At 38.2% G+C, this 26,103-nt stretch overlaps 2 protein-coding genes across 6 annotated transcripts in view; one reads left to right on the top strand and one right to left on the bottom strand.

The window, feature by feature from the left end:
* LOC127415318 (ras-specific guanine nucleotide-releasing factor RalGPS1) overlaps window positions 1-26,103 on the top strand; it is a 193,988-nt gene that overhangs the window by 67,519 nt on the left and 100,366 nt on the right. The window lies entirely within an intron of this gene.
* On the bottom strand, window positions 1,688-25,530 carry LOC127415320 (angiopoietin-related protein 2-like). 2 transcript variants are annotated; one of them, XM_051654036.1, is made up of 5 exons: window positions 24,765-25,530; window positions 14,500-15,364; window positions 6,114-6,307; window positions 4,826-5,096; window positions 1,688-3,869 (listed from the first exon to the last, which is right to left on the bottom strand). In XM_051654036.1, the coding sequence occupies exons 2-5, from the start codon at window positions 15,341-15,343 to the stop codon at window positions 3,670-3,672; spliced, it is 1,509 nt and encodes a 502-aa protein (XP_051509996.1). In that variant the 5' UTR covers window positions 15,344-15,364; window positions 24,765-25,530; the 3' UTR covers window positions 1,688-3,669. The 2 variants fall into 2 exon arrangements, with proteins under 2 accessions (XP_051509996.1, XP_051509995.1); XM_051654035.1 differs by having other exon boundaries at window positions 24,776-25,530.

Genomic DNA, 26,103 nt, shown 5'->3' with positions numbered 1-26,103 from the left:
GTCTTACTGCTCAGAACAAAGCACTTATGCCCAACTATCACAAAAGACTGACACTGATCACTGAGAAGCAACACATCATATTAAGAACCAAGGAAATGTAAACTTTTGAACATTTGTATAAATTACCTTTATTATTTTGTCTTGTGGAATGTACACCGATGAGCCAAAACATTATGACCACTGCCTAATATGCTGTTGGTCGTACAGCACCGACCCGCCCTGGCATGAACTCTACAAGACCCCTGAAGGTGTCGTGTGGTATCTGGCACCAAGACATTATCAGCAGATCCTTCAAGTCCTGTAAGTTGCGAGACGAAGCTGCTGTGGATCGGACTTGGACCAGCACATCCCGCAGATGCTTTACCGGATTGAGATCTGAGGAATTTGGAGGCCAGGGCAACACCTTGAACTCTTCATCATGTTCCTCAAACAATTCCAGAACAATGTTTGCAGTGTGGCAGGGCCCATTATCCTGCTGAAAGAGGCCACTGCCATCAGGGAATACCATAAAGGGGTGTACCTGGTCTGCCTTGCCATTTCAGAGATGCTCTGACCCAGTCGTCTGGCCATAACAATTTGGCCCTTGTCAAAGTCGCTCAGGTCTTTCCCATTTCTCCTGCATTCAGCACGTTGACTACGAGAACTGATTGTTCGCTTACCACCTTATCTACCCAGACCTTGACATATGGCCTTGTTAGAAGATGATCAACGTTATTTGCGTCATCTGTGAGTGGTCATAATGTTTTGGCTCATCAGTGTATGTCAGTGTCTGCTATGTCAAATAGCTTCATTAGTGCAGTACTCAAATAAAAAATAAAACATTTATTTTTTATGATCCCTCTCGTTTTTAAAACACGATGCAAACTTATGCACTCAACTGGATATAGTATTTTAAGGTTTTAATTTTAGTATTTTAGGACTGAAATCGTGAAAATAACACTAGTGCCATTTTTTATGTTTATAATATATCAGAAAATAAAAATAAAATTATTCAACATCAATTTCATTTCATTTTATGTAGTTTTGGAATCATTCAATTGTATTTTAGTTTAGTTTTCAGATTTTTTTTTTTTTTTTTCAGTGAATAAAATGTTTCCATTTAGTTTAGTATTAGTTTTTATTAATGATAGTAACACTGAATAAAACGGATGCATTGTGTCTCCCCTCTGCCTCCCACACACATCTTTCTCATTAGCTGAATTTCCTTTAATCCACAATGAGAGTCTGCTTCCACTTGGGCAGCATGTCAGTAAACTGCCTCTGTCCCTCTAGGTCTTATTTTCCATCCCACTCAAACAGAAAGCCCTTTCTCAGATGTCACAGTGTAAAACTTGGTCCCTGTGGTTTAGTTGCATGGTACTCCGGTAATATGCTGCTGTTTTTAAGCAAAGAGAGCTCTCTCAGCAGCAGGCAGTTTTTCTAAAAAGCAGGGTCTACCGCAGGGACAGAAAGACTGTCTGGCGTGGCTGAGGTTTAGCAGCCTGTCACTTCTTATCTTTCAGATTCCACTTCGCTTCTCTAGTGGCCAATTCCATTCTCCATTGGGACAAAAGAAAAGGAAATTAAATTAAGGGATTGGGATTTTGTCAAACACTCTTTTCATGCTTTTTTTAAACGAGAGTTAGGCATGCAGTGAAATGCAAGTTGTGCACACTAAAAACAGCTCTCAGGGATTGAAGCAATATTGTTTATTTTATAATACGTATAGTACAGGGGATGTATGTCATTTTTTCATTGTTTTGATGTTTCAAATCTGCCATTTTAAAACTCTTTTGATCTGAAGGCGTGTGCTTAAATGTTTTAAATTAGTTTTGTAGACAGAAATATAATTGTGCCACCATATTAATTTATTTCATTATAAATCTAAAATTTAATCTAAAAAAAAAAAAAAAAAGTTTTTGAAATTGATGACTTGGACCAAATAATAAAGAAAAACAGCCAATAAGTGCCCAACATAGATGGGAACTCCTTCAATACTGTTTAAAAAGCATCCCAGGGTGATACCTCAAGAAGTTGGTTGAGAAAATGTCAAGAGTACATGTCAGCAAAATCTAGGCAAAGGGTGACTACTTTGAAGATGCTAAATATAACACAGTTTTGATTTATTTTGGGTTTTGTTTAGTCACAACATAATTCCCATAGTTCAATTTATGTTATTCCATAGTTTTAATGACTTTACTATTATTCTAAAATGTGAAAAAAAAAAAAAATTATAATGAATAAGTGTTTCAAAACATTTGACCGGTAGTGTATATATGTGTGTGTGTTTACAGTACTGTATTTACAGTAGAAGTCTATGAGGTGATTTTACAGCAACAAAGCAAAAGTTTTAGATTTACAGTTATCGTACTGTTTCAAAAGTATAGGCATAACACTTAATCAGTACAAGTGTTAGCATGAGACTAGTGTTATAAAATAACTTGCCAACCTTGTCTCTCCAAATTTATGTACAATCTTTCAACTTGTTTCATGACCATGTAAGCCTGGTAACTTCAGCTTGATGTAACTTTTCGCAAAGATCCTTTTGCATAGAGGTAACAGGAAACATTGTGAACGCATAACAAGATGTTCCTCCACCTACAAAAGTAGTTCCACCTCATATGGATGATTTAGAACAACTTTGAAAAATAAGAGATTTTTTTTTCTCTGAAAAATGAATGTAATTACATTACAAGCAAAATTAGTTCTATACAGTTATGCTTTTAAAACATCATATACAATAGTCTAATTTCCATTGTAAGTGTATTACTAGTGCATTACTAGTTTGCGTGTGTGTTGTACTGTTTTTATTTTGCCACACAACGTTCTCATTTCAGTATATGCCAAACCATTACAACTCTGTGATGTACACTGATGTGCATTAAACCATCCACAAAGCATGTAGCTGTACATTATTATTGCAACAGTTTGACAATACTTGTGGAAATCTGTTACACTTTCAGTATATTACAAATTACACATTATTTTCAACTATATTGCATTTATATTTACATATCATGTGTTGGGTCTTCATTTGATACCAACAATTTACACAGTAAATACAGTTTTTAGACGGAGCAATCAATGAGTTAAGATGTGTTTGCATGTTTAATTATGCATAATTTTAAACTATAACATTTATATGCATTTAAAAAAATGATATCCCTGAAATACATTGAGTCATTCATCTCATCAGGAAACTTAGCTTTGAAAAAACTACGAAAGCACAAACTCTTTATCACTGGATTGAATGTCCTGTGTCTTATATGTAACAATTAATGAGTACTGCTCATATTTCTCTACACAATTGGCCTATTTAACAAGATAAATCTAATCAAGACAACTGACAACAGAGTCACAATTGCACTGAATATTTGGCGGAAAAGCAAATCACGTTTATTATATCTTTTTGTTAAAATTACTTCTTAATTAAAAATGGTTAGAAGAAGGTAAATAGTCCAAACCATGGAACACCTCCTTTTCTGTTTATGGAAGTGAGTTCCAATAAACTAAAGGCATTCCTTTGGTGTTCTTTGTCCCATGCAGTTTCAGTCCTTTAGCCACATATTTTATCTAGCTATGCATAGCAAAACAATTTAAAAACCACAGTCTAAATGAATTGCACTTTATAGGGTGAAAAGGGACCAAGGGGGTGCAATGAACAGTTCATTTCCTGTGTTTGTGTGCTGCTTAGTGGAAAGAGTTGGGGTTGGGGCGTATCATCATCACAACCTTCTTGAGGGAGTAGGCGCCTCCTCTGAATTCAGCCCAGTACACGCCGTCCTGATATCGGCTGCGGTAGTGCCCTCCCCGGTACCACACACCATTCAGATTTGAGTGGGCACAGGCATTATACCACCAGCCTCCCTTTTGGTAGTGGGCACAGTTGCCTGAAAGAAAATAATTTAAAATATTAAATGATTAGTATAAAAACGTAAGCATTACACAAGCTTATAAGTAATCAGTGGTTCTCAAGTGGTAGGACCCCAAAATGGGCTTGCAGGTCTGTTCTGATATGGTTGTGGATGGCAGGAAAAAACAATGCTAAATGCGACTAAAAATACAATTGTGCATAGCTTGTATAGCAAAATAAATAGGCTTTTTAAAGGGAGGAGAAATGTTTTCTGATGTCAAAGGTCATGCATACAAATTAAGGTTAAAAAACGAACTAGACTTCATTAAGTTCACGGGTAAATCACATTTCTGTGTTGTTTATGCATTTGCAAAATTGGCAATTTTCCTATTCAGCCTTGCTCATGTAAATTAATTTTTATGTCAGTTTGTTTTTTTGTTTTTTTGGTCCCACTTTATATTAGGTGTCTTTAACTACTATGTACTTACATTAAAATACATACAATACAATATATTTATTCTGTATCTTCATATCGTTCTGCAAATTTCTCCTAAAATGTACATTTGCTGCTATTGAGGTTGAGGTACGGGTAGGTTTACTAACGGGTAGGTAAGGTTAACAGTGTAACTATAGATGTCATTAAATGCAGGTACTTTAAATGTAGGTACAATGCAATGACATGTATGTACATAATAAGTACATTGTATCAAATGCTTAAGAACATAGTAGTTAAAGATATGTAATATAAAGTGGTTTTTTTTTTATTTTAAGTAGATTTTTGTTTACTTTTGTATGATAATTTTGATACTTTTGGTGTTGGGTCACCACTTGGTGCCCAATGTTAAATCTGTATCCTGAAGTGAAAGTAGTTTAGAACCATACACACACACACACACACACACACACACACGCACACACATATATATATATATATATATATATATATAATGTTCTGAATTCATCTCTAATTAACAAGTTGATAGGTCTCTGTACCTGTGTATACATCATGATCCCGGTCTAGAGTGGTGAACTGCTTTCCATTGTGCCAAGTTAGGGAGTCGCCCGCATTGCCATGGTAACGGCCCACCTTCAGTTTGTAGAAGTCAGTCTCAGACTCCAGGCGGAAACTTGCATACTCTGCAAATGTCTTGCGACCAGACCAGTCCTCCAAGGTGACCAACAGCTTATAGGTTCCCTGGTTGGTTAGCCAGTATATGTTTTCCAGACCCAGCCAATATTCTCCATCTATGTTTCCAAAACCTTGCTGTAATAAAACAGAGAAGGGCCTGCCATTGAAGACTTGATGGACCAAGTAAAATATTTCTCTTTGTCTGTTTTTTTTTAATTTTTTTATTTTTTTTTACTTAAAATGTTTTTTACTGGTTGACCCTTTCATTAGGCAACACATTCTTTGCATCATACAGCCGCTCTCTTAGCTCATGGAACACTTGTTATTCATGTCGTGCTTGTTTTTAATACTGTATCTGCAGGACATTGAATACCTTTTGTTTTGAAAATGGCAAAGATTCAAATTAAGACTGGTCAAGTTCTCCTTTTATCCTTTTTTATATACAGTCAACTCACTTTGCAGTGATTTTTACTTTTCAGATGGAACAGGAAAACCCCTTTCCCCCTTGAAAATTCTTCTGAAATACTTGTGTAGAGAATATTAAAACTGCTTTAAAATCTGGATTGTTGAAAGGTAGGCTGTATAAAATGTTTTCTTTATCTAAACGTATGCATGAAGCATACATATAAATCTAATTAATGTTCAGATAATAATGAAGTAATTTTCTCAATTGCATTGAGGCATTTTAGTGCAGTGTGGTAGTTTCTGCTTCACATATGTTCCTCATTAAATCTCTTTCAGTGCAAGGGTCTGCATGTTGACTACCTTCCGGTTCAGCTTATGTGAACCAGCCAGCAAGAGTTATAGACCATGTGACACTGAGCGACAAAGGTAAAATATCAACAAGTTGTTACCACAGGAAGGTATTAATGTAAATACCCTTCCATGGTGAATTTACCACAATTGTCAAAGGAAGAGACATACCAACTCTTTTCACTGCAGACCATAGGCTGCATACAGTATATTGGTTTCATATGAATGTATAACAATATATAATGAAGATATAGAACATTTCTCCACAAAATATAATGGACACTTACTGAAGATTAACACTTTCTTCTCACCTGAAAAAGTCTTGACAAAAGTACATAACAGAGTACATAACAACTTATCACTCTGGTCCATAAGGAAATGGCTATATTTCTGCCTCACCTTATATGTCTCCCAGTTTCTGAAAAAGTTGACAGAGCCATCCATTCTTCTTTGGATGACTGTCCAGCCGCCAGGGTCCTGTCTTTGATCACACCACACCTGCATCAGCTTGTTGGTGTTCTCAGGCTTCACAAGGTACATGCCGCTGTTAGTGTGGCCATCCTCCAGAGCCTGCAGACAATCCTTCCAGGGACCTTGCCAAAAAAGAGCCAAAAAATCATCATCAGTGTTTTGTCTCATGTTTACCCCTCTCAGTCATAGCCTCTGCTTATTTCAACAACAAGACATAACCCCTTATTTGCTTCTGATGCTCCAATGTCAGAGGTAATGTGTTGTCCTTTTATGACTTTTGTGTCCTTTTGCTGGCTGTCTGAAACATAAGGTAGCTGCCTCACTGCCCAGTCAGTCGTTTTAGTATAGAGAGCACGTAATGAAAACTGACAGGCTCAGACTGGCTGAAAAGGCATCTAAAAGAAGTTAACTTTAGACATAATTACTTAAATATTTAGTGATTGCAATGCTTATTTCTCAGTAAAAATTTAGTCATAGACATGATTTTATGCAAACATTGGTTTTGGACATGCCTTGTTGCTTCCCTACCTCCATATACTGCCTGCAAAGGCTGTGTTTTTCAACTTTTGGACATAGCTGTGTCAAATCTCGTAGTGGGAAAATGACAAGGTAAATTTTTGGCGCAAAGCTGATCCAACATCAAGCGTCCATCAAACCAAAACACGATCAGACTAGCATCTTCCATCTCTGAGAAGCAAACCCAAGTCTTTTGCTCGCCACTCACATTGATGTACTCATACTAGATCTCCTTTTCCATTATGGCACAGCTGGAAAAGCTCTTAATGTAAGAAGAGGATTGACCTTGGCTGCCATTCTGGCCTGGGAAGTTGCCTCGGCTCTCCCATCCAAACATAACACTGGCATCGAAGCCAAAGAAAGGCACATATGCTAAATAATGTAACAGTAGCAAATATATTAGCAAGCACTTCCAAAGTTCCCTAGGCACAGTGTACTGTTTTTACAAGGATGTGTCAAAATGGCTCCAACTTCCAAATAAATGAAGAGGACAAGACCATCAATTATTCAGCCCTGTCTTCCAAATCATTCGTTGATCTACTGTAGCTCTGTTTAAAATAGGGAAAATTACACTGGCTGCATAGATCTTTTTAAAGCATTATTTGTTCAAGATACTTGATGGTTATACATAGGAAATGCAAAGACTGCATTGTCTTTCAAATGGTAGAGCATGCAGCTAGCAACGGCAAGGTAATGAGTTTGATTCCTAGAGAATAGAACTATTGATAACACATACTGTATACCTTGAAGGGACTGTAAGTTACTTTGGATTTTTCCATGAATATATTTTCCATTACCTACCAAAAACCCTCACTTGCAGGTAAAGTCTCCATTCTCTGTACAGTAAATCTGCTCTCGTGTTTATTATGCCCAGGACATGCACCGTGCGTAAACAATAAGTGTGCACTTCCCAACACAATCAGTTTCTTACTAAACGAATTAAATTTCCCAGCCCTAGTAAAATATATCCAACCTCAACCCCAGCATGAGACTTAAAAGCTAATGGTGACATAGTAGTAAAAAATTAGGGCTGGTTAATTGCACAGTTTTCTGTGATTAATCTCGATTAATCATGGTACATGGTACATTAAAACATAATTATAAATATATTTACTTTATACTTTATTTCATAGAAATTGCAAGAAATTGGTTATTCATAATATTTTTTTAATTATGTTTAAATTAGGGCTGTGAATCGAATAAAGTTTTAACTAATCACTCAGTTTTCTGTGATTAATCGCAATTAATCATGGTACATGGTAAATTAAAACAAATATTAATATATAATCAGAAAACTATTTACTTTATATTTTTCTCAAACAACTGAAATTAGGCATCATTAATTTTAATTATTTAAATATGTATGTTAAATGTTTTTTTTTTTTTTTTTTTTGGCGAATAGAGTTAATAAGACACATTTTTACAGCAAAAAACGTTTATAAAAGTTTATGTTTACATGCCATAAAATGAGTGGACAAGCTGTTATTAAAAGTTGGGAAAAATCTTCTGCTGTTTCCCATAATAATAGGATTAAATGGGCAGATTTAATTTATTTCAAGCTTTTATGGCAAGATAAATTTAGGTGTACATTGACAATGCATTATAAGGCACTATACATACAGATAAAAAAAAATTTGTAAGTTTAATGTGCTGAAGTTAAAAATCTCAAAACTATTGTTTGCTATCACGCACACGCTGGGTCTCTCTCACATGGTTTCGCTTTTGACACTGGTTCAGATGACATTGAGTGTTTTCGGTCGATGTGAAGAGATATGGTAGCTTGCCTGTATCTCTCCCATACCTGGCTCACCACTTGCAGGTAAAGTCTCCATTCTCTGTACAGTAAATCTGCTCTCGTGTTTATTATGCCCAGGACATGCACCGTGCGTAAACAATAAGTGTGCACTTCCCAACACAATCAGTTTCTTACTAAACGAATTAAATTTCCCAGCCCTAGTAAAATATATCCAACCTCAACCCCAGCATGAGACTTAAAAGCTAATTTTAATCTCACTGCCGACATTTTTCATTAATGTTTGTGTACTTTAACTGAGTACTCCTAACTGTCAAATCTGGCAGACAGTCTTGCAGTTATCTTAGATCTCAGTCTGTAAAGTGCTGCTGAGGCCCTGTTGTTTACCTACAGTAGTCTGGAGACATTTTATTATTTACTCTCGTCATGTAGCTTTTAAAATGCAGGCCTCATGCCTGACAGCTAGACCCCCACTCCCAGCCACTCCAAACCCATCAACACTCTGGATGGTAAGAAAAATTAACTGGATATGCCTTTTATCTGAAACATAGGATGTTGCTTCAGTGAGTTTGGGCCTTGGCTGGTACTAAATTAAATGTATGAAAAAATAAATGAGGAGTGAACAGCAATAAGTGTTTGAAAGGACCCCTTATTTTTAGAAGGTATAAAAAGGGATGAAGAAGTGATTTTGTTTGTTCCGTTTTAAGTCTCTAAACGTCCTATTTAATGGCTGTGTGTTGATTCCCCTTAATTTATGGCATGACTTCATGTTTATAAGGTTTAAGGTTGAACGAGTGGACACGGAGCCTGAGGTGAGAACAAGATGTCATGCGTGCAAGCTTTCCATACCACACACTTCTTGCCCATTACTCACAATGCGTTCAGTAATCCAGCTCTCCCATAGGCAGTCAGACCTGTGGATCATTCTCATTTTTCATGTCATGTAAACATGTATGGCTACTGTATTTCCATTTGGATTTATACAAGAATTATGTCAATTGAACAATTCCACTCTTTGCTAATAGGAAATATTAGTGTCGGCAAAAGCAGACTGCATAGTCTTAAAGGAATACTTCACCCTAAAATAAAAATTGTGTCATTATTCATTCACCCTTATGTCATTCCAGTCCAAGCCCATATGACTTTCTTCTTTGAAGGAAAAAAAAAAAAAATTGCTGGTCATTCTTTTCCATAACAGGGGTCCATACGATTTTTGCACTATGTTCCAAGTCTTCTGAAGGTATATGATAGTTTTGTGTGAGAAACGGACAGAAAGTAATGTCTTCCATTCCTTAACTCGAGAACCTCTTCGTTGAGTCAGTTGGAATGGTTCAATCTGATGCGTGAACTAATCATTCATATACTGTAATTTCTTGGTGAACTGGATCAAATAATTCATTAAAAAAGATTCAAATCAAAATAATTATTCTTTCACAAATCCGACACCTTACTACTTTCAGGGACATGCCAAGGTGATCTAGGGAATATGTTAAGGTTTTCAGTGAATGACTCTCAACTTTATTTCTGGTCTGCTCGTCATACTAAGCTATTGTTTGGCTTCAGAAGACTTGGATTATAGTACTATAATACTATAAGTGTGACCAGTGCATTATTCAAAACTTCTTCATTTGTGTTCCATGAAAGAAATGAAGTCATGTAGGTTAGGAACAAACATGAGGTTGGGGAATGATGACAAATTGATGGCAGAATTTTTATATTTGGCTTAACTATTCCTTTAATTGAACAAATGTACTATTGTGAAAATATATGTGTGTTTGTGACTTTGTGTATGCATATGTGCTCAAAATTTTGTGTACAAAGTAACCTTCACACACAAACCTAATCGTCACAGATATTTTTGGATGCACTTGTGATACCAGTCTCCAGACTCTGCTGGATACACAGCCTCCAGTGTACACTCCACTGAGCTTGATTGTGTGTGTGTCTCTTAGATCTATCTGGCTGACTGATTTTCACAGCATGCCAGAGTAGGAGCCATCACACTACCTGACAAATTTAAGATAACAACGCAGACGGGGCTCATTAGCCCCTTGCCGTGAGCATAACTGAATCCACTCCAGCATTCCCAAAGCCAGGTGGAGCCTGTATTAAACAGTTTGTTTTTTATTTTGTCAAAAGATTTCTAGCATTCCACAAGACCATATTTCTATTAAATGTGTAGCCTTATATAATTTAATAGAAATATGTCTCCTGCACAAAACGGTTATTGTTGATTATGTCCACAGTAATCCTAGATTAAACTATTTGTTTTGTCAGGTGTTTTGAGCTGAATTTTATATATTCCCATATTGATTATGTAGTTAAACTAATGAAATCACCTCATTCCACATCCCTTGACTCATTATCTTAGAGCCACAGACTGCTTGCTCTCCCCTGGAGAAGTCTGCTTGTCAGCATATTTGACAACCTCCCTTCTGTTTAATTGGACATAGAAAATATACACTGATGAGCCAAAACATTATGACCATTCACAGGTGAAGCAAATAACATTAATCATCTCCTAATAAGGCCACATGTCAAGGTCTGGGTAGATTAGATGGTAAGCGAACAATCAGTTCTTGTAGTCAACATGTTGAATGTAGGAGAAGTGGGCAGGAGTAAAGACCTGAGCGACTTTGACAAGGGCCAAATTATTATGGTCAGACGACTGGGTCAGAGCATCTCTGAAACGGCAAGGCTTGTAGGGTGCTCCCGGTCAGCAGTGGTGAGTACCTACCGACAGTGGTCCAGGGAGAGACAAACCACAAACCGGTGTCAGGGCGTTGTGCGCCCAAGGCTCCTCAATGAACGAGGGCAACAAAGGCTATCTCGTCTGGTCCGAACCGACAGAAGGTCTACTGTGGCACAAGTCACAGAAAATATTAATGATGGTTACAGGAGGAATGTGTCACAACACAGTGCATTGTACCCTGCTGCATATGGGGCTGCGTAGCTGCAGACTGGCCCATGATGACCCCTGTCCACTGTTGAAAGCGCCTACAATGGGTGCTCAAGCGTCAGAACTGGACCTTGAAGCAGTGGAAGAAAGTCGCCTGGTCTGATGAGTCCCTGTTTCTTTTACATCACGTGGACGGGCGTGCATGTGTGGGCCATTTACCTGGGTAAGTGATGGCACCAGGATGCACTGTGGGAAGAAGACAAGCTGGTGGAAGAAGTGTGATGCAATGTTCTGCTGGGTAACTCTGGGTTCGCCATTCATATGGACGTCAATGTGGCACGTGCCACCTACCTAAACATCGTTACAGACCAGGTACACCCCTTCATGGCAATGGCATTCCCTGATGGCAGTGGTCTCTTTCAGCAGGATAATGTGCCCTGCCAAACTTCACACATTTTTTTGGAATGGCTTGAGGAACATGATGAAGAGTTCAAGGTGTTGCACTGGCCTCCAAATTCCCCAGATCTTAATCCGATTGAGCATCTGTGGGATGTGCTGGACCAACAAGTCTGATCCACGGTGGCTCCACCTCGCAACTTATAGAAATTGAAGGATCTGCTGCTTGGTGCCAGATACCACACGACACCTTCAGGGGTCTTGCAGAGTCCATGTCTCGGCGGGTTGGCACTGTTATGGCGGCTTGCGGACGACCAACAGCATATTTGTTCATAATGTTTTGGCTCATCGGTGTATGTTTCTAATTAAGGTTTATGCTTAAATGCATGAAATAATTAAATGTGTCAAGTTTTTTAATTTTTAAATGTGTGAAGTTTTGAATTTTAAAATGTGATTTTTAAAACTGTTTTTAAATCGGTGAGTTGGATCAGTCTGTCAAGAAAAAGCAGCCAACATGTGCCCAGCACAAATGAGAACTCCTTTAATACTGTTTAAAAATCACACCATTCCAAGAGTGTGCAAAGCTATAATCTAGGCAAAGCATGGCTACTTTGAAGAAGCTAAAGTATAAGATAAAGAAATTTTTTGTTTGTAAGGTTTTATGTCATTTAATTATAAGGTCATTATAATTATTTCCCATGTGGAAAAAGTAATTATAAGAATGAGTAGGTTTGTCCAAACTTTTGAATGGTAGTTTATATGGATACATTTCATTGTCTATCGATCGGATCACTAACAATTGTTGACATTGTCTTGTGACATAAGATGGTATACTGTACTATGTCAGTTTCTTGGTGTATTTGTATATTTGTTGTTTAGCATGGCTGTCCCCAGGGAGCTTTTTAAATAGAAGTTTAGACAGAGGCAGCTGTTGTTTGGCAGACAAATGGAAGAAGTTTAGATTACGTGTGTCTGAGAGAGGGATGGAAAGACGCACAGCTATGAAAGAGAGGATTCAGAAATATCTGAAAAAAAAAAACTATAAAGGCAAAGGAGAAAGACATTGGAAAAAAAAATCAGCTGGGCAAATCAGCAAAAAGAGTCTAGCTAGCATTCTCAGTGATGGATGAGGTGATGAGCTAGAGTTGAAAAGGAATCCATCAAGTCAAGTGAAATTTAGTGAAGAGATGCGGTAAGAAGAAGGGAGGAAGAGGAAACAAGGAGGCCTTACAGATGTTCAATCGAGTGGGTCATGTTAAAACAACATGGCAAATCCATCAGCTGGCCACTTCTTTCTCTGTTTCTCTCTCTCTCTTTCTCTAAGTCTACCAGGAATACGCATGCCTGATAAAACCCAGTGTATAGGTCGGATGTCTGGTTCACCCATGTCTGGTACCAGTGGAATAAATTACTTCACTGTAGCAGAGAGTGTTGCTTCCCGCCTTAATCTTACTCTTTCATTTCTCTTCATTTTAGCTTTACTGTCCTTATGGTACCACATCCTTTTGCCATTTTTCAACTTAGCCACAGCAGTTTTTCTTTTCTGTCTGTATACCTTTCCTTCACTATTTTGACCTCTGTCCAGAATCTTTCTCTCTATTTCCTTCCAAACCTTGCTTTCGTACTGTAGTGTCATTGTGAAAGCTAAAACCTTTTTCGGTTAAATGCAGGCAGACTAAGCCAGGAAATTGATTATATCACCAGATGGAGTGGAAATGCAGGTGCTGAAAGCTGTCTATTCATTTTGCTTGCTTAGTTATTATGTCATTACCCAATAAATTTTTTTTATATATATATTTAACTTGTAAATTATCATGACAATCATTATATTTATAGACATAAATTATCGCTAATGATACAGTATGTGTAACATTTTTGTTTGGAAAAGTTATTTAAAAGTAGAAAAAAACCTAATGAAAGTGAAAATAAATGGTCCTTTTGACTGAAAACAATGTCCAACATTTTTTTTATTCAAAACATTACCAGTTATGTACATTTATATATATAAAATAAGAGAACTTATAATTGTAAATATTTTTTTGTTAAATATTTGTATCTGTTCTGTATGTTTAATCCTAAAATTGGATTCAAATTAAATTGAACAATTATTTAGAATTTAGTTACATATGAAAATTATAAATTGATTTAAATTGATCCTGATTTTCTTGTGTCCTCATGCAACAGTGCCTCTTGTGAAAATGACTCTAAACTTTGTTTATGATGTCCATCATCTGACCAGATCAACAAATATGACAAGTTGCCATTTCAAAGCAGAGACAACAACAGTTGCGTTATTGTCAAAGTGAGGCTTGTACGTTTCTATAAGTATGAGTGTGGGAGTTAGTATGCTGACAGAATTTGAGATGAATGAACTTTAATAGGCATTTGCGTATGCCGGAGTTCTGCTACTCCAAAAGGTCTTAGGGGGTTTTGTACAAAATAATAATATAGTTCTTTGAAGACAGTTAAGACAACAGGTTTTGAATATACTGGACTTCTTGAAAGTCAGGGGAATTGAAGAACACATTGTAAGGGTTCATAATCTGCACTTTTTGGTCTCACAGCAAATAGAACTTTGAAGGACACTTAGTGAAAGTACAGTAAGCTTAGTTTTCTGTTGGAACGTTTTTGGAAAACTTATAGTTCATTTTTGCATCACTAATGCAAGTATTTTGTTCTCATTTCCATTTTTACCTTTGGTAAAAAAGAAATGGAATATGCACCACTGAAAGAATGACACTGTGTCTCACCTGAAGGCTTGTTTGTTGTAGACGGGCTGTGAGTTCCACCTGGCATGGTGGGAGGTGGAGCAGGTGGCACTTTAAGGTTCTGATCGCTCTGGATCTCATTGGTGATCTGGTTGTTGCGGCTATAGGTCGGTGGTTGGACGGACTTATTGATGGGTGGTGAGGGTCTGGGATGAGGTTGGGGCTGAGGTTGGACTGGTACCCTTGGCACTACAATTGGTGGTCCCCTTTGACACTGCGCCTCGAGCAAGGCAATGAGAGCTGACTGGTTATTAGCAAGTGAGGCAAGGTGCTGATACTTATATTCCAGATCTTTATAACGGTTTGTGAGCTGCAGCATCTCAGAAGTCTGGTTAAGAATCTTATTCTCCAGTTGCGACAGCTCCAGTGCGTTATCCCTCTTGCGAATGATCTCATGCAGTAGCTGCATGTATAACTGGGTCACTCTGGAATTCATGTTACGGGATTCCTTACGTAAAAGCTTCACCTCATTGACAATGCCACCATCGACTTCTACAAGCTGCTGTAGAGTCTCAATCTGTCTCTTTTGCTTGTGGAGCTCAGAATTGAGAAGTTCCAGCTCCTGCTTATTGACACGGTTCTCCAGCACAGCCTCAGGCTCCTTGGAGTTTACACAGATGGCTCCAGTAACTTTCTGTTGGGGTACGATGAAGGTGTAGGAACACTTGTCTTGTGGAGGAGGCTCGGGGGCCCGCCGTTTTCGAGAGGTTGACAGAAATTCAACCTCAGGACCTTTATTACTGCTGTCAAACTCTTGAGTGTTGCCCTCTGTTTCAGGGAACGGTCCACTAACCAGGAGCAACATCAGCCACACTAGAAGATCCATGACCACATACACCTCACAGGCCTGTGAATTTCATGAGAGGAGAATGAGGGGAAAATACAAATTAATTGCCAAAACCATTTAATAAGCATTAAAAATACCTCTCAGGTCAAGCATGCCATTAATGTCAACAACATAAATAGTTAGCATAGATTTTACAAAATTGGATTTGTGTGTAATACTCTCTCAGTTATTGTGCAAGAGTAGCACAATACAATTCTCTTCCTAAAATGAAGCTATCGTATGTCTTCAGAAGTCTTGGAATATAGTGCATGAGTCGTATGGACTACCGGTACTTTTATAGTGCTTTATTGTCATTTTGAACCTTAGTGTAAGTGTTATTTCTTGAGTCTTGCCCAGGTTTTTTTAAGCTTATTCTAAACATTGATTACGATTGGCCTCAAGCTCTCTTAACCACAAAATTGCAGGTAGTTTCCAGCAATTTAGCATGACGCGTTTTCTTTGTTACTGCGGGGTCATAAAAGCAGTTAGCTGCTTTGCCACTCTAATTCCCATAGGAAAAATAGCAGTTAGCTTTATTAAAATGCCCTGCTTTGCCATTATCAGGCAAAGTATCACCACCCGCACCCCATGTGAAGAGAAAATATCCTGTTTAAGTATTGAGTTGCCCTGTTGAAGGGTGACACGGACTATGCTTAATGCTACTGAATGGATGTGTTTAGTTGGCAGGGGTGTTCTGGCAGGAGCCTGATCTGGTAGGCAGCCATATGAATGGCTGCTGAATGATGAGGCTTGGTTATTTCAACCTTGCCAAAGGCTTGAACATCACAGATGGAGAATGGAAAATCTGATGTGGCTCTTGGTTCATGCAAACACACATTTGGGTCGCATGTCAATCATGACAGTGTATTGCATAAAATGCAGTACAAACCACAGCTAACAAAGCTTACATAGGCTTTGCCTTACATAGGTTCAATAATTCTGCATTCAATTAAAAAAATTTAAAGGCATGATCTAAAGATAAAATACAGTATGTAGCCCTCATAGTTGCTTGGTTAGAGCAAATCTGGCACCTGCTTCCAATGGATGTCCTTTAAAGGGATTGTTCACCCAAAAATGGAAATACTTTTATCATTTACTCTCCCTCATGTTGTTTCAAAGCTGTATGAGATTCTTTTTTCCATGGAACAAAAAAAGATGTTGGTATAATAGTCTCAGTCACCATTAATGTGCATTGCATGTTTTGTCCAAGCAATGAATTTGAATGGTAACTAATGCGAGAAAGAAAATCATATGGGTTTGTAACAACTTGAGGGTAGAGAGTAAATGATGACAGAATTTTCATTTTGGGTGAACAGTCCTTTTATAGCCTTCAATTTTTTTTTTTTTGTATGACATAATTGATTGGCCTGATTTATTTATTTACAATGAAAAACACTGTTATATAAAGACTGTTTTGTGAAGCCCTGTAATAACAACACATGGCCTTTTATATTCATGAAATAATGCCATTTTGTGTTGTTTACTTCAAGTTTCATAGAGAATAAGTTTATTGTTGGAAAAACAGCCCGGCGGTGTCTGTAAGAGGGGAGGAGACACAGTGAGAGGTGGAAGGAGAGATGCCAATGCAGGCTTTGGAGAACACTGCTTCTAAGGAAGCATAACAAGAGCACTTCATCTGTGGGAAGTTTAATTGAAAGCCGCTGGTGGATTGGGTTACAGAGTGCCGCTGTGCAACACCTTTCCGACCCACTGTGAGCAGGTTCTCTGATCTCCACTCACATAAATACACATGCATAGATATGAGTAAAAAGGCCTAGCATTAGCTTAGTTTATGTACTTCAAAGGCACTTGATTCAGAAGATACATCCAAATGAAAGTGACACCACGTTACTCTTTGCTTCTTTTTACAGAAGCAGTATTATGAACTGTTGTTATTGGTGACATTAATTTATCACACCTTTCACTTTATAGACCCAGCTGGCAAGACAGCATTGCTGGTCACCAGCAGCCAGGGTTCCCACCTTTTTTGACCAATGAAATTCCATGACATTTCCATGACCTATTCCGTAATTTCTAATTACTGTATACAGATTTTTAAAAATAGTTTTGATTCAGACCAATTCACTAATCAATCATTCAGACTGATTTGTGAACCATTTTGACCTATTCAGTGGCTCAAAGTGATTCCTTTAAAATCAGAGATCACTAAGGCTTCCAAGCTAGTTTTATTGTACACAAGGAAAATATTTTAGCCAATGAAATAGACTTTTTAGAGCAAAACATGGCTAGAAAATGTAGACTCACTGAGCACTTTATTAGGACCATTGTGCTCCTATTAAAGTGCTCAGTGAGTGTACATTTTCTGGGTATGCTTTAAAACCTAATGTGTTCTTGTGCTGTTGTAGCCCAGCAGCCCAAAGTTTCAAAATGTTTTGCATTCTGAGATGCTATTCTGCTCACTACAATTGTACAGAGGGGTTATCTGAGTTACCGGAGCCTTTCTGTCAGCTCGAACCTGTCTGGCCATTCTCTTTTGACCTCTCTCATCAACAAGGTGTTTCTGTCCACAAAACTGATGCTCACTGGATGTTTTTTGTTTTTGGCACCGTTCTGAGTAAACCCCAGGGACTGTTGTGCCTGAAAAACCCAGGAGATCAGCAGTTACAGAAATACTCAAACCAGCCCATATGGCACCAACAATCATGCCACGGTCAAAATATGATAAAAAATGTTTCCCATTCTGATGGTTGATGTGAACATTAACTGAAGCTTCTGAGCCATATCTGCATATTTTATGGATTGCACTGCTGCCACACGATTGGCTGATTAAATAATCACATGAATAAGTAGGTGTACCGCACTCTGTGTGCACATTCACTATAGCAATCTCCATGACTTTTCTGTGACTTTAATATTTACCAATTTCATTACTTTTGAAGGCCTGGAAATCACATGTTAAAATGTCTTGATATTTCCAGGCTTTCCATGAACGTGGGAGCCCTGATATGTTGCGATATGGATTCTGTTACCCAGCATGGCATTCTTCACTAGTTTCACCAGCAAGATTTATTTGGTGATACAGCTCCACTAGAAAAGCCATGTTAGTCAACCAGTTTACCAGCTTGTCATTGCTGGTCCACCAACTTGACCAGCACCAAACCAGCTTAAATGGGGATTCTAAGATGGTCTGTTCAGCAAAGGATCTCTTTGCTATGAAAACATGTCCAACATGGTCTGTGCAGAACATGACAGCTGACAGCAGAGTTTCTTGGAAATTCTAGAGAGAAAATGAGATTGGAGTGCTCATTAGTTCGGTTCTGGAGCATGTTCTGGGAGGACAGCCAGACAGGAGAAACAGATCTTGATCAGAGTTAACATTGGGAGGATTTTAGAAGTATTAGCATTGATGGATGCAGATTAACTGAATATGAAAAGAATGGAGAGAAAGATCAGAGGAAGAAACAATTCCAACTTTAGTATTAACACTTCTCATACTTTTTGTGATGAGCAGACTGTCTGGTTTCAATAATAAAAGACTGACGGAACAAGATTCAGTCTCTTTATTTTCTTCTCACACAGTAATGACAGATCTCATGAGCCCCTGATGAAGTCAGCAAAAGCACAGGAAACCATCCCCAATCTGGCCATCCACATCATTTTTTCATGACTGGGTCAATCCAGATACATTCATCTAATAGCCGTCTTGCAATGCAATTTATTCTCTCATTCTGGCTCTTTCTTTCCATACATCCCTCTTTTTCTTCCAGTTTTGAGAGGATCCTTCATGATCTTAAATGTAATGTGTAATATCTTCAGCGCTAGTGTTACCACAAGGAATTCAAAAATGATGATTGTTTTCAAACAGGTTTTCAGCACACTCCCCAAGTTTTCCATTGGTTGAACAAACAGATAGTCCCTCCCCAAACTCAATGTATTGATTGAGACAATTTTGGGCTGGTAAAGATGCTAAAACAAACAGAGCAATGTTTTGAAAGTACTACAGAGCCTTGGTGTTTACACTTTTCTTGGAGTCAACCTCCAAATGCCTTACTTATAGTTGTTTCTGCATATTTAACTGGGGTAGGAGAAGATATTTTACAGAAAAATTATACACTTCAGCTTTAATATTTTTAATATCTGAGGAGTATACTAACAGACATAAGAGATGATCTGAGAGCTGTTTACATAGTATCTCTGTAATTTAAGCTGCCATGCTTTTTCGGATTTCCGGCACAGATATTGGGTTATATAGAGAGATTAAAAATATTTAAATATTTTTTATAAAAATATTTAAAAAGAGATTAAATATTAAAGAAATTAATTAAATAAACATCCTGGCATTTCCTCTCCCATGGAAAATATTCACAGTTTGCATCAGCCAAATACATGATGGCATAAGCTTACTACATTTGTTTTACAGGGATAAGAACTTAATGCAAACTTTTGGTAAACACAACACGTCATCCTCATGTCCACATTCTGCTGTGTTCACAAACTGCTTTTATCTCTAATCTTATTGACAGATTGATTCTCAGAGAAGCATCACAATTTTAAAAGCTGCTGACTGACAAGCTGCTGTTCACATCAGATTTTATTTGGCATGAGGTTAAAAGAGCTGGCAGACGGCTTAAAGTTGATGTGTCATTTTAAATGTTAAATTATATTATCCTATCCCAGCTTAATACTGTATGCAGAAACAACTATAAGTAAGTCATTTGTAAGTTGATTTCCCCCAAAAGTTAAAACACTGTGATGCTATCAAAGCATTGCTCTGTTTGTTTGAGCATCCCAACCAGCTCGACACAGCAACTTTGGGGCAGAACTGTCTGTTTATTTGAGGAATGGGAGATGGGGGGAGTGTTCAGAAAACCTGTTTGAAAACATGTATTATTTTTTGCAATAGTTTGTGCAGAAATTACATAAGCTTTAGTTAAACAAATATTCAACAGAAGAAACCTATTCAAAGCAATATCTCTCAAGTCAGCTTCAGAAAAGCAATTTTTTTCATGTTCTTTTTCTCTTTTTCTTCAAAGGAAAATGTAATGATCATTTCCAAGTCCACTGCCGTGTGTGTGTGTGTGTGTGTGTATATATATATATATATATATATATATATATATATATATATATATATATATATATATATATAATTTATTTATTTATTTTTACAGGGGGAAAGGAACCCCCTTGAGTCGCTGTAACAGACCAGTAATGATAGGTTGGACTTTTTGGAGATACTGACAGAGTGTCGGACAGCCATGGTATTACAGCAGGCACTGTCTCGCATGAGCTAATGCTGTGGGTGGAATGTGGTTTCATTGTGGTGTGTGAGCATCTGTGTTCATGTGTCTAGAAAGGGCAATACCTGTGGTTTTTCTGAATGGAACATAAGATGTGTTGTTTGAGAGCCTGTGTTACAGAATTTTATAATGGAGACCCCAAGTCTAAGTGCTAGGACTCCCCAACCAGAGGCGGTGGAAATTCCTTCGGTTGTGGTGAAATGTCAGTTTGAGCGTTTGTATGCATGGGTTTAGCAGCAGACGCTCATAAAGAATAGAAAGCACATCTGCCTAATCCAGAAGCTGACATAATGCCCTTGGTGGGAACAAAATACTCCAAAGCTTGTCCTTTTTGACCTTTTTTCTCTCACATCCCTACCAAGTACACTCAGACAAACACACACCTTGAAAAGTGTCCTGACAGGCCAAAGTGAAGTTTACCTCATCCAGTGTTTCATTACAGATGTGCCATTACTAGCAACTAGCAACATCATGACTGAACTAATACTGAACGTTTCCACATATACCCTAATAGAAAAGTAGACTAGTTTTAAAAGAAAAAGAAAAATAGCCAATCGAAACTTTCGTTGCACCATGTCTTAACCAATAGCATCAGTGAAATGTGCAGTCGGGTGTATCTAACAACAACATGTTAAAGTGGTCATGTTATGAGGAAACACATTTTCCTTAATATTTTGAGATATGAGAGGTAATTCTACTACAAAAGCTTACTGTAAATTTCAGAACTCAAAAATAAATCCCCAATGCAATAAAAGCATTTGTTGAAACCAAGCTGCAAAACAAATAAATAAATAAAATAAAATAAAATCATTCTCTACAGTAAAACCAGACTACATTACCCCTCATCTATCTCTTTCTCTCTCACTCCCTCATTCCCTCGTTCTCTCGCCTGCCCTTCTCATTTCAACCTGAGCGTGGCATTCCCTGAATTCCGCCCCTCCTCATTAGGGTGAGCCAAGCTGCCCATATACACACACAAACACACATACACTGGTGAACACTGGTGAAGCCCTCACCTAACAGTTGTGCCTGTGTGCCCTCATACTTTCAACCCTTTACAAATTAGCTCTGACTGCAGAGTTATATGTAGGTTAACAGAGCACACAGAGTAATGAGACTATACACATTTAACATTAGGTCTATTTGAGGGTCATTAGTTTAATTATATTCCACAAAGTCACATTCTGTTTAAAGGGATTGTTCACACATAAATTAAAATTCTGTCACCATTGGGGCCTGGGTAGCTCAGCAAGTAAAGACGCTGACTACCACCCCTGGAGTCGCGAGTTCGAATCCAGGGTGTGCTGAGGACTCCAGCCATGTCTCCTAAGCAACCAAATTGGCCCAGTTGCTAGGGAGGATAGAGTCACATGGGGTAACCTTCTCGTGGTCGCTATAATGTGGTTCTCGATCTCGGTGGGGCACGTGGGGAGATGTGCAGAGAATAGCGTGAAGTCTCCACATGTGCTATGTCTCTGCGGTAACGCGCTCAACAAGCCACGTGATAAGATGCGTGGATTGACGGTCTCAGACGCAGAGGCAACTGAGGTTCGTCCTTTGCCACCCAGATTGAAGCGAGTCACTACGCCACCACAAGGACTTAGAGCACATTGGGAACTGGCCATTCCAAATTGTGGAGAAACTTAAAAAAAAAAAAAATTCTGTCATCATTTACACATCCTCCTGTCAGTGTATGATTTTTTTAACATGCCATAAAAAAGAGGAAGTTTAGCAGACTGTCCAAGCAGCCTTAAAAGGTCAAGCTATCAAAAGTACAATGAAGTACCATAAAAGCACCATAAAAGTAGTCTATACAACTTGTATTGCAAGTCCTCTGAAGCCATATGGTACCTTTGTGTGAGGAACAGACTGAAATTTAGTCAAAAATAAGTCAAAATTTAAAAACAAAAAAATATATGAACTAATAAACAACTGACCCTATTGTTTGTACATACGTTGGCAAAGGGATAGTTCGACCAAAAATGAAAATTCTCTCATCATTTACTTACCCTCATGCCATCTAAGACGTGTATGACTTTCTTCTACTGAACACTAATAACGATTTTTAGAAGAATATTTTAGCTCTGTAGGTCCATACAATGCAAGTGAATGGTGATCAGGCCTTTGAAGCTCCAAAGTGGAGACAAAGTCAGTAAAAAAAAGTAATCCATAAGACTCCAGTGGTTTAATCAATGTCTTCTTAAGCGATCCAGTTGGTTTTTGGTAAAAACAGACCAAAAATATAACTCCTTTTTCACTGTATTGCCATTGCAGTCTCCAGGCACGATCATGATTTCAAGTTAGTTTACACTTTCTAGTGCTTAACGCATGTGCAGAGCGCTAGATGGCACAAGAAAGTGTACTCAAGCTTGAAATCATGATCGCCAAGCAAAGAGACTGCTGTCAAGATGTAGAGTGAAAAAGGAGTTATATTTTGTCTGTTCTCACCCAAAACCAACTATTTAATTATGCTTATGCTGACTTTATCTGTTTTTGGAGCTTCAAAGGCCTGATCACAATTTACTTGCATTGTATTGACCAACAGAGCTGAGATATTCTTCTAAAAATCTTCGTTTGTGTTCTGCAGAATAAAGAAAGTCATACACATCTTAGATGGCATGAGAGTGAGTAAGAGACAATTTTCATTTTTGGATGAACTAAGCCTTTAAAGGTTGCACAGGAATATAATTAGGTTGTTGTGGCCATTTTCAGAGACAGGGAGTGTCTTTGTGTGACATCATTTTCTGGAGCTGCTTTTATTGTCTAGACAAGGGGGTTTCAACATTTAAGAGACCCACGGACCCCCTACCCAGACTCTCAGCCAACCCAGGGACACCCAAGTTGTACTCAGGAATGCTTTGTTGCTAACTTTAGCAAACATTATTACCCTTTAAAATGGATCATTAATGTACCACATTTAGAAATGAATTTTGAAATATATAGGATATTTTAAAATAAAGTCCTATGTTTTTTTTTTTTTTTTTGTTGTTATTTTACAGTATATCCATCCGCGAGTACCTTCAAGGACTGCGCAAATTCTCTAGGTCTAGATCATTGTATAAACAATGCTGAGTGGTTTGTATTTACAGTTGCAATCATGAGCTGTATGTATTCTGTTGCCATGGCACGCTCGTCTATGAAAATATAAATAGAGAGGTCTGACAAGTTTGATTTTGAAAATACGCTCTTATTCAAAGAACAAAGCCTGATTCAGGAGTCTGTCTCCACTCTGATCGCTACAGATGAAAACAGCTTCCTGAGGGATAAAACAAAGAGACACATGCACAGTCAACTCTCCTGCATCCTGTCCCCATCCAAAGGTTTCACTCTGGGAGCTGGATGTGTAGATTACCCACCTCTGTCCGTCCCTGCCCTGCATCCCTCTGTGCAAATACAGTCTTTCCTTTCTTTTTCTAGTTCCAAAAATAATCATTTGTAATCGCGAAACTGAAAGATGCATTGTGTAAAACATTCTCCCCAGCCGTGCAACTTTGATGCACCCAGTGCATTTTGTGCTGTTTAATCCACTTTGTCTTTCCTTTTTATCCTTCACACCTCACAGAGTGTCTTTATGAACAAATCTAATCTCTGACAGCACATAAGAAACAACTCTTTTTGCTCTAAATACATCACAGATGTGATAATTGACTATAGGCTTGTGACGGCTGCTTGGTTGCTTTATACTGTGTGCACGGGACCCTTACTAATAACAGGCATTGTGTGTTTATTACCAGTTAACTGCCTCATACCCCTGAAACACGGCATCCCAAATTTCTCACTTCCATTGTCCTGAACACCCCTGTAGGACTTACTTTCAGCCCGGCAAAGATTAACCCTCCATTTAAAACTCAGAATGGGATGTTGCCTGGGGCAACAGACCTAATCCATACAGCCCATGATAGCCTTGGGATGGGGGGCAAAGCTTAAAAAACAATTACCAAAGCACATTGAACAACCCCTTCTACAATCACAGAGTCCAAACTCAACATGTAACACAAAAGATATCTCATTGCACAACATAAACTCACCACTGTCTGTAAACAGGTGTTTAAAAGCTCATTCCAAGATTAGCACAGGCACTACATTGTGGTGAGCCAGATGCAATTACACACGTTTAAACTAAGGACACCAGCATTTAGCACAGCAAGAAGAGCCTTCACCTGAACCTTACCACACAAATTCCAGTTTATCACACAGCACCCTCTTCAAATCCGTCAGTGTCCTGGAAAAACTGTGCAAAGTGCCCCTGTGAAAAGAGTCATCACAATTTGGAGAGATTGCTTGGTGGGGTTTCCCTCTCTCCTCTTCCCACTCTCTCTCTGTCGTAATCCCCCACTGTCTCTCTTTGTTAGTGTGTCCTCCGTGTCAGTGGAAAGGTCTTTACTCTTCAAGCCCTCAATTAAACACCTCTGTTTGTGTGGCGACGCAAAGCCTGTGAAGCCTTGCCTCAGAACTTAGACAAGTACCAGTTGCTCCAAGCCCTTTTCTTAAGGATATAAATAAATAACAAAGTAAAAAGTCCTTAGAATTAAACCCAAATATGACCTTCAGTGAAAACAGAAAGAATCCCTTAAATTTGATTAGTCCTTCGATTGTGTTGTAAAAATGTTCTTTTGAGGTTTTAGCAGATCTTTTTTTTTTAGTCTTCTAGAGAATTTAATAGTATTTTAAGGAGTTTAAGAGAAGTGGTCAGTTTTGTAAAGTCCTTGGGCTTTGATGAACCTAGAGGATCAGTAGATATCTCTGTTAAGAGAAGTGGATGTAGGTTCCTCAGTGAGCATGGGGTTTTAAAGGCAGTGAAGGTCCAACGGCATGGTCAGCTTGCTCCTCTCAGCCCGAAGTAGGAGAGTGTGTGTTCCTTGTCACTCTTACTGGACTAAGTCCATCAGCTCTGTTGCACTAACTTTTCCAACTGCTCTCTCTCCCTCTCTTTTTTACAACAGACAGTGAATTTGGGGTTGGTCCACCCCCTCTCTACTTTTCTCCTCCCCTTGGCACAAAGGGATCTGAAAGCATAAGCTTCTAATCCCCCACCCATATTCACAGCCCCTGCTATACCCTCCTCCCTTTCTGTGGCTATATCCGGCCAGTCGTCTACCAGCTGCAACTGCTGTCTGGAGTTCAGTGATGTCACTGCAATCAGGTCCTAATTGGGCATGTTCTGAAGGTTAGAATTATGAGAGTGAGAGGAAGAAAGATCAAAAAGAGATCAAAAGAGAAAGTGAGCATGGTAAATTTTGTTCTTGGTTGTTTGGTTTGGTTTGGTTTGGTTTTATTTGGTTTTGTTTGATTATAGTTTGTGTGGTTTTGTTTGTTTGTTTGTTTTTTTGTTTTTTGCTTTTGCTTTGCTTTTGCTTTGTTTTGTTTCAAAATTAGGTAATTAACTTTTTTAGGGCATTACTTTTGAGTGGTTAGTTTATAAGTAATAATAACAGTGCATCTCTTTTATTGCTTGAAATGTATTATAAAGCTGCATTTGCTTTCAGAATTTTGGGGATG

Source organism: Myxocyprinus asiaticus, chromosome 24, assembly GCF_019703515.2.
Source record: "Myxocyprinus asiaticus isolate MX2 ecotype Aquarium Trade chromosome 24, UBuf_Myxa_2, whole genome shotgun sequence".
Taxonomy (NCBI): Eukaryota; Metazoa; Chordata; class Actinopteri; order Cypriniformes; family Catostomidae; genus Myxocyprinus; species Myxocyprinus asiaticus.
The sequence above is the reverse complement of the archived record's forward strand: the minus strand, read 5'-3'. Positions and strand labels throughout refer to the sequence as shown.

Bases quoted from the DNA above. Each gene is read 5' to 3' on its own strand.
- LOC127415320 (XM_051654036.1), bottom strand. From the start codon at position 15,343: ATGGATCTTCTAGTGTGGCTGATGTTGCTCCTGGTTAGTGGACCGTTC. The intron at 5,097-6,113 runs GTGAGGCAGAAA...GTTTTATTACAG, and splicing joins GAAACTGGGAGACATATAAG to CAAGGTTTTGGAAACATAGA. The intron at 3,870-4,825 runs GTACAGAGACCT...ATTTTCTTTCAG, and splicing joins GGATCATGATGTATACACAG to GCAACTGTGCCCACTACCAA.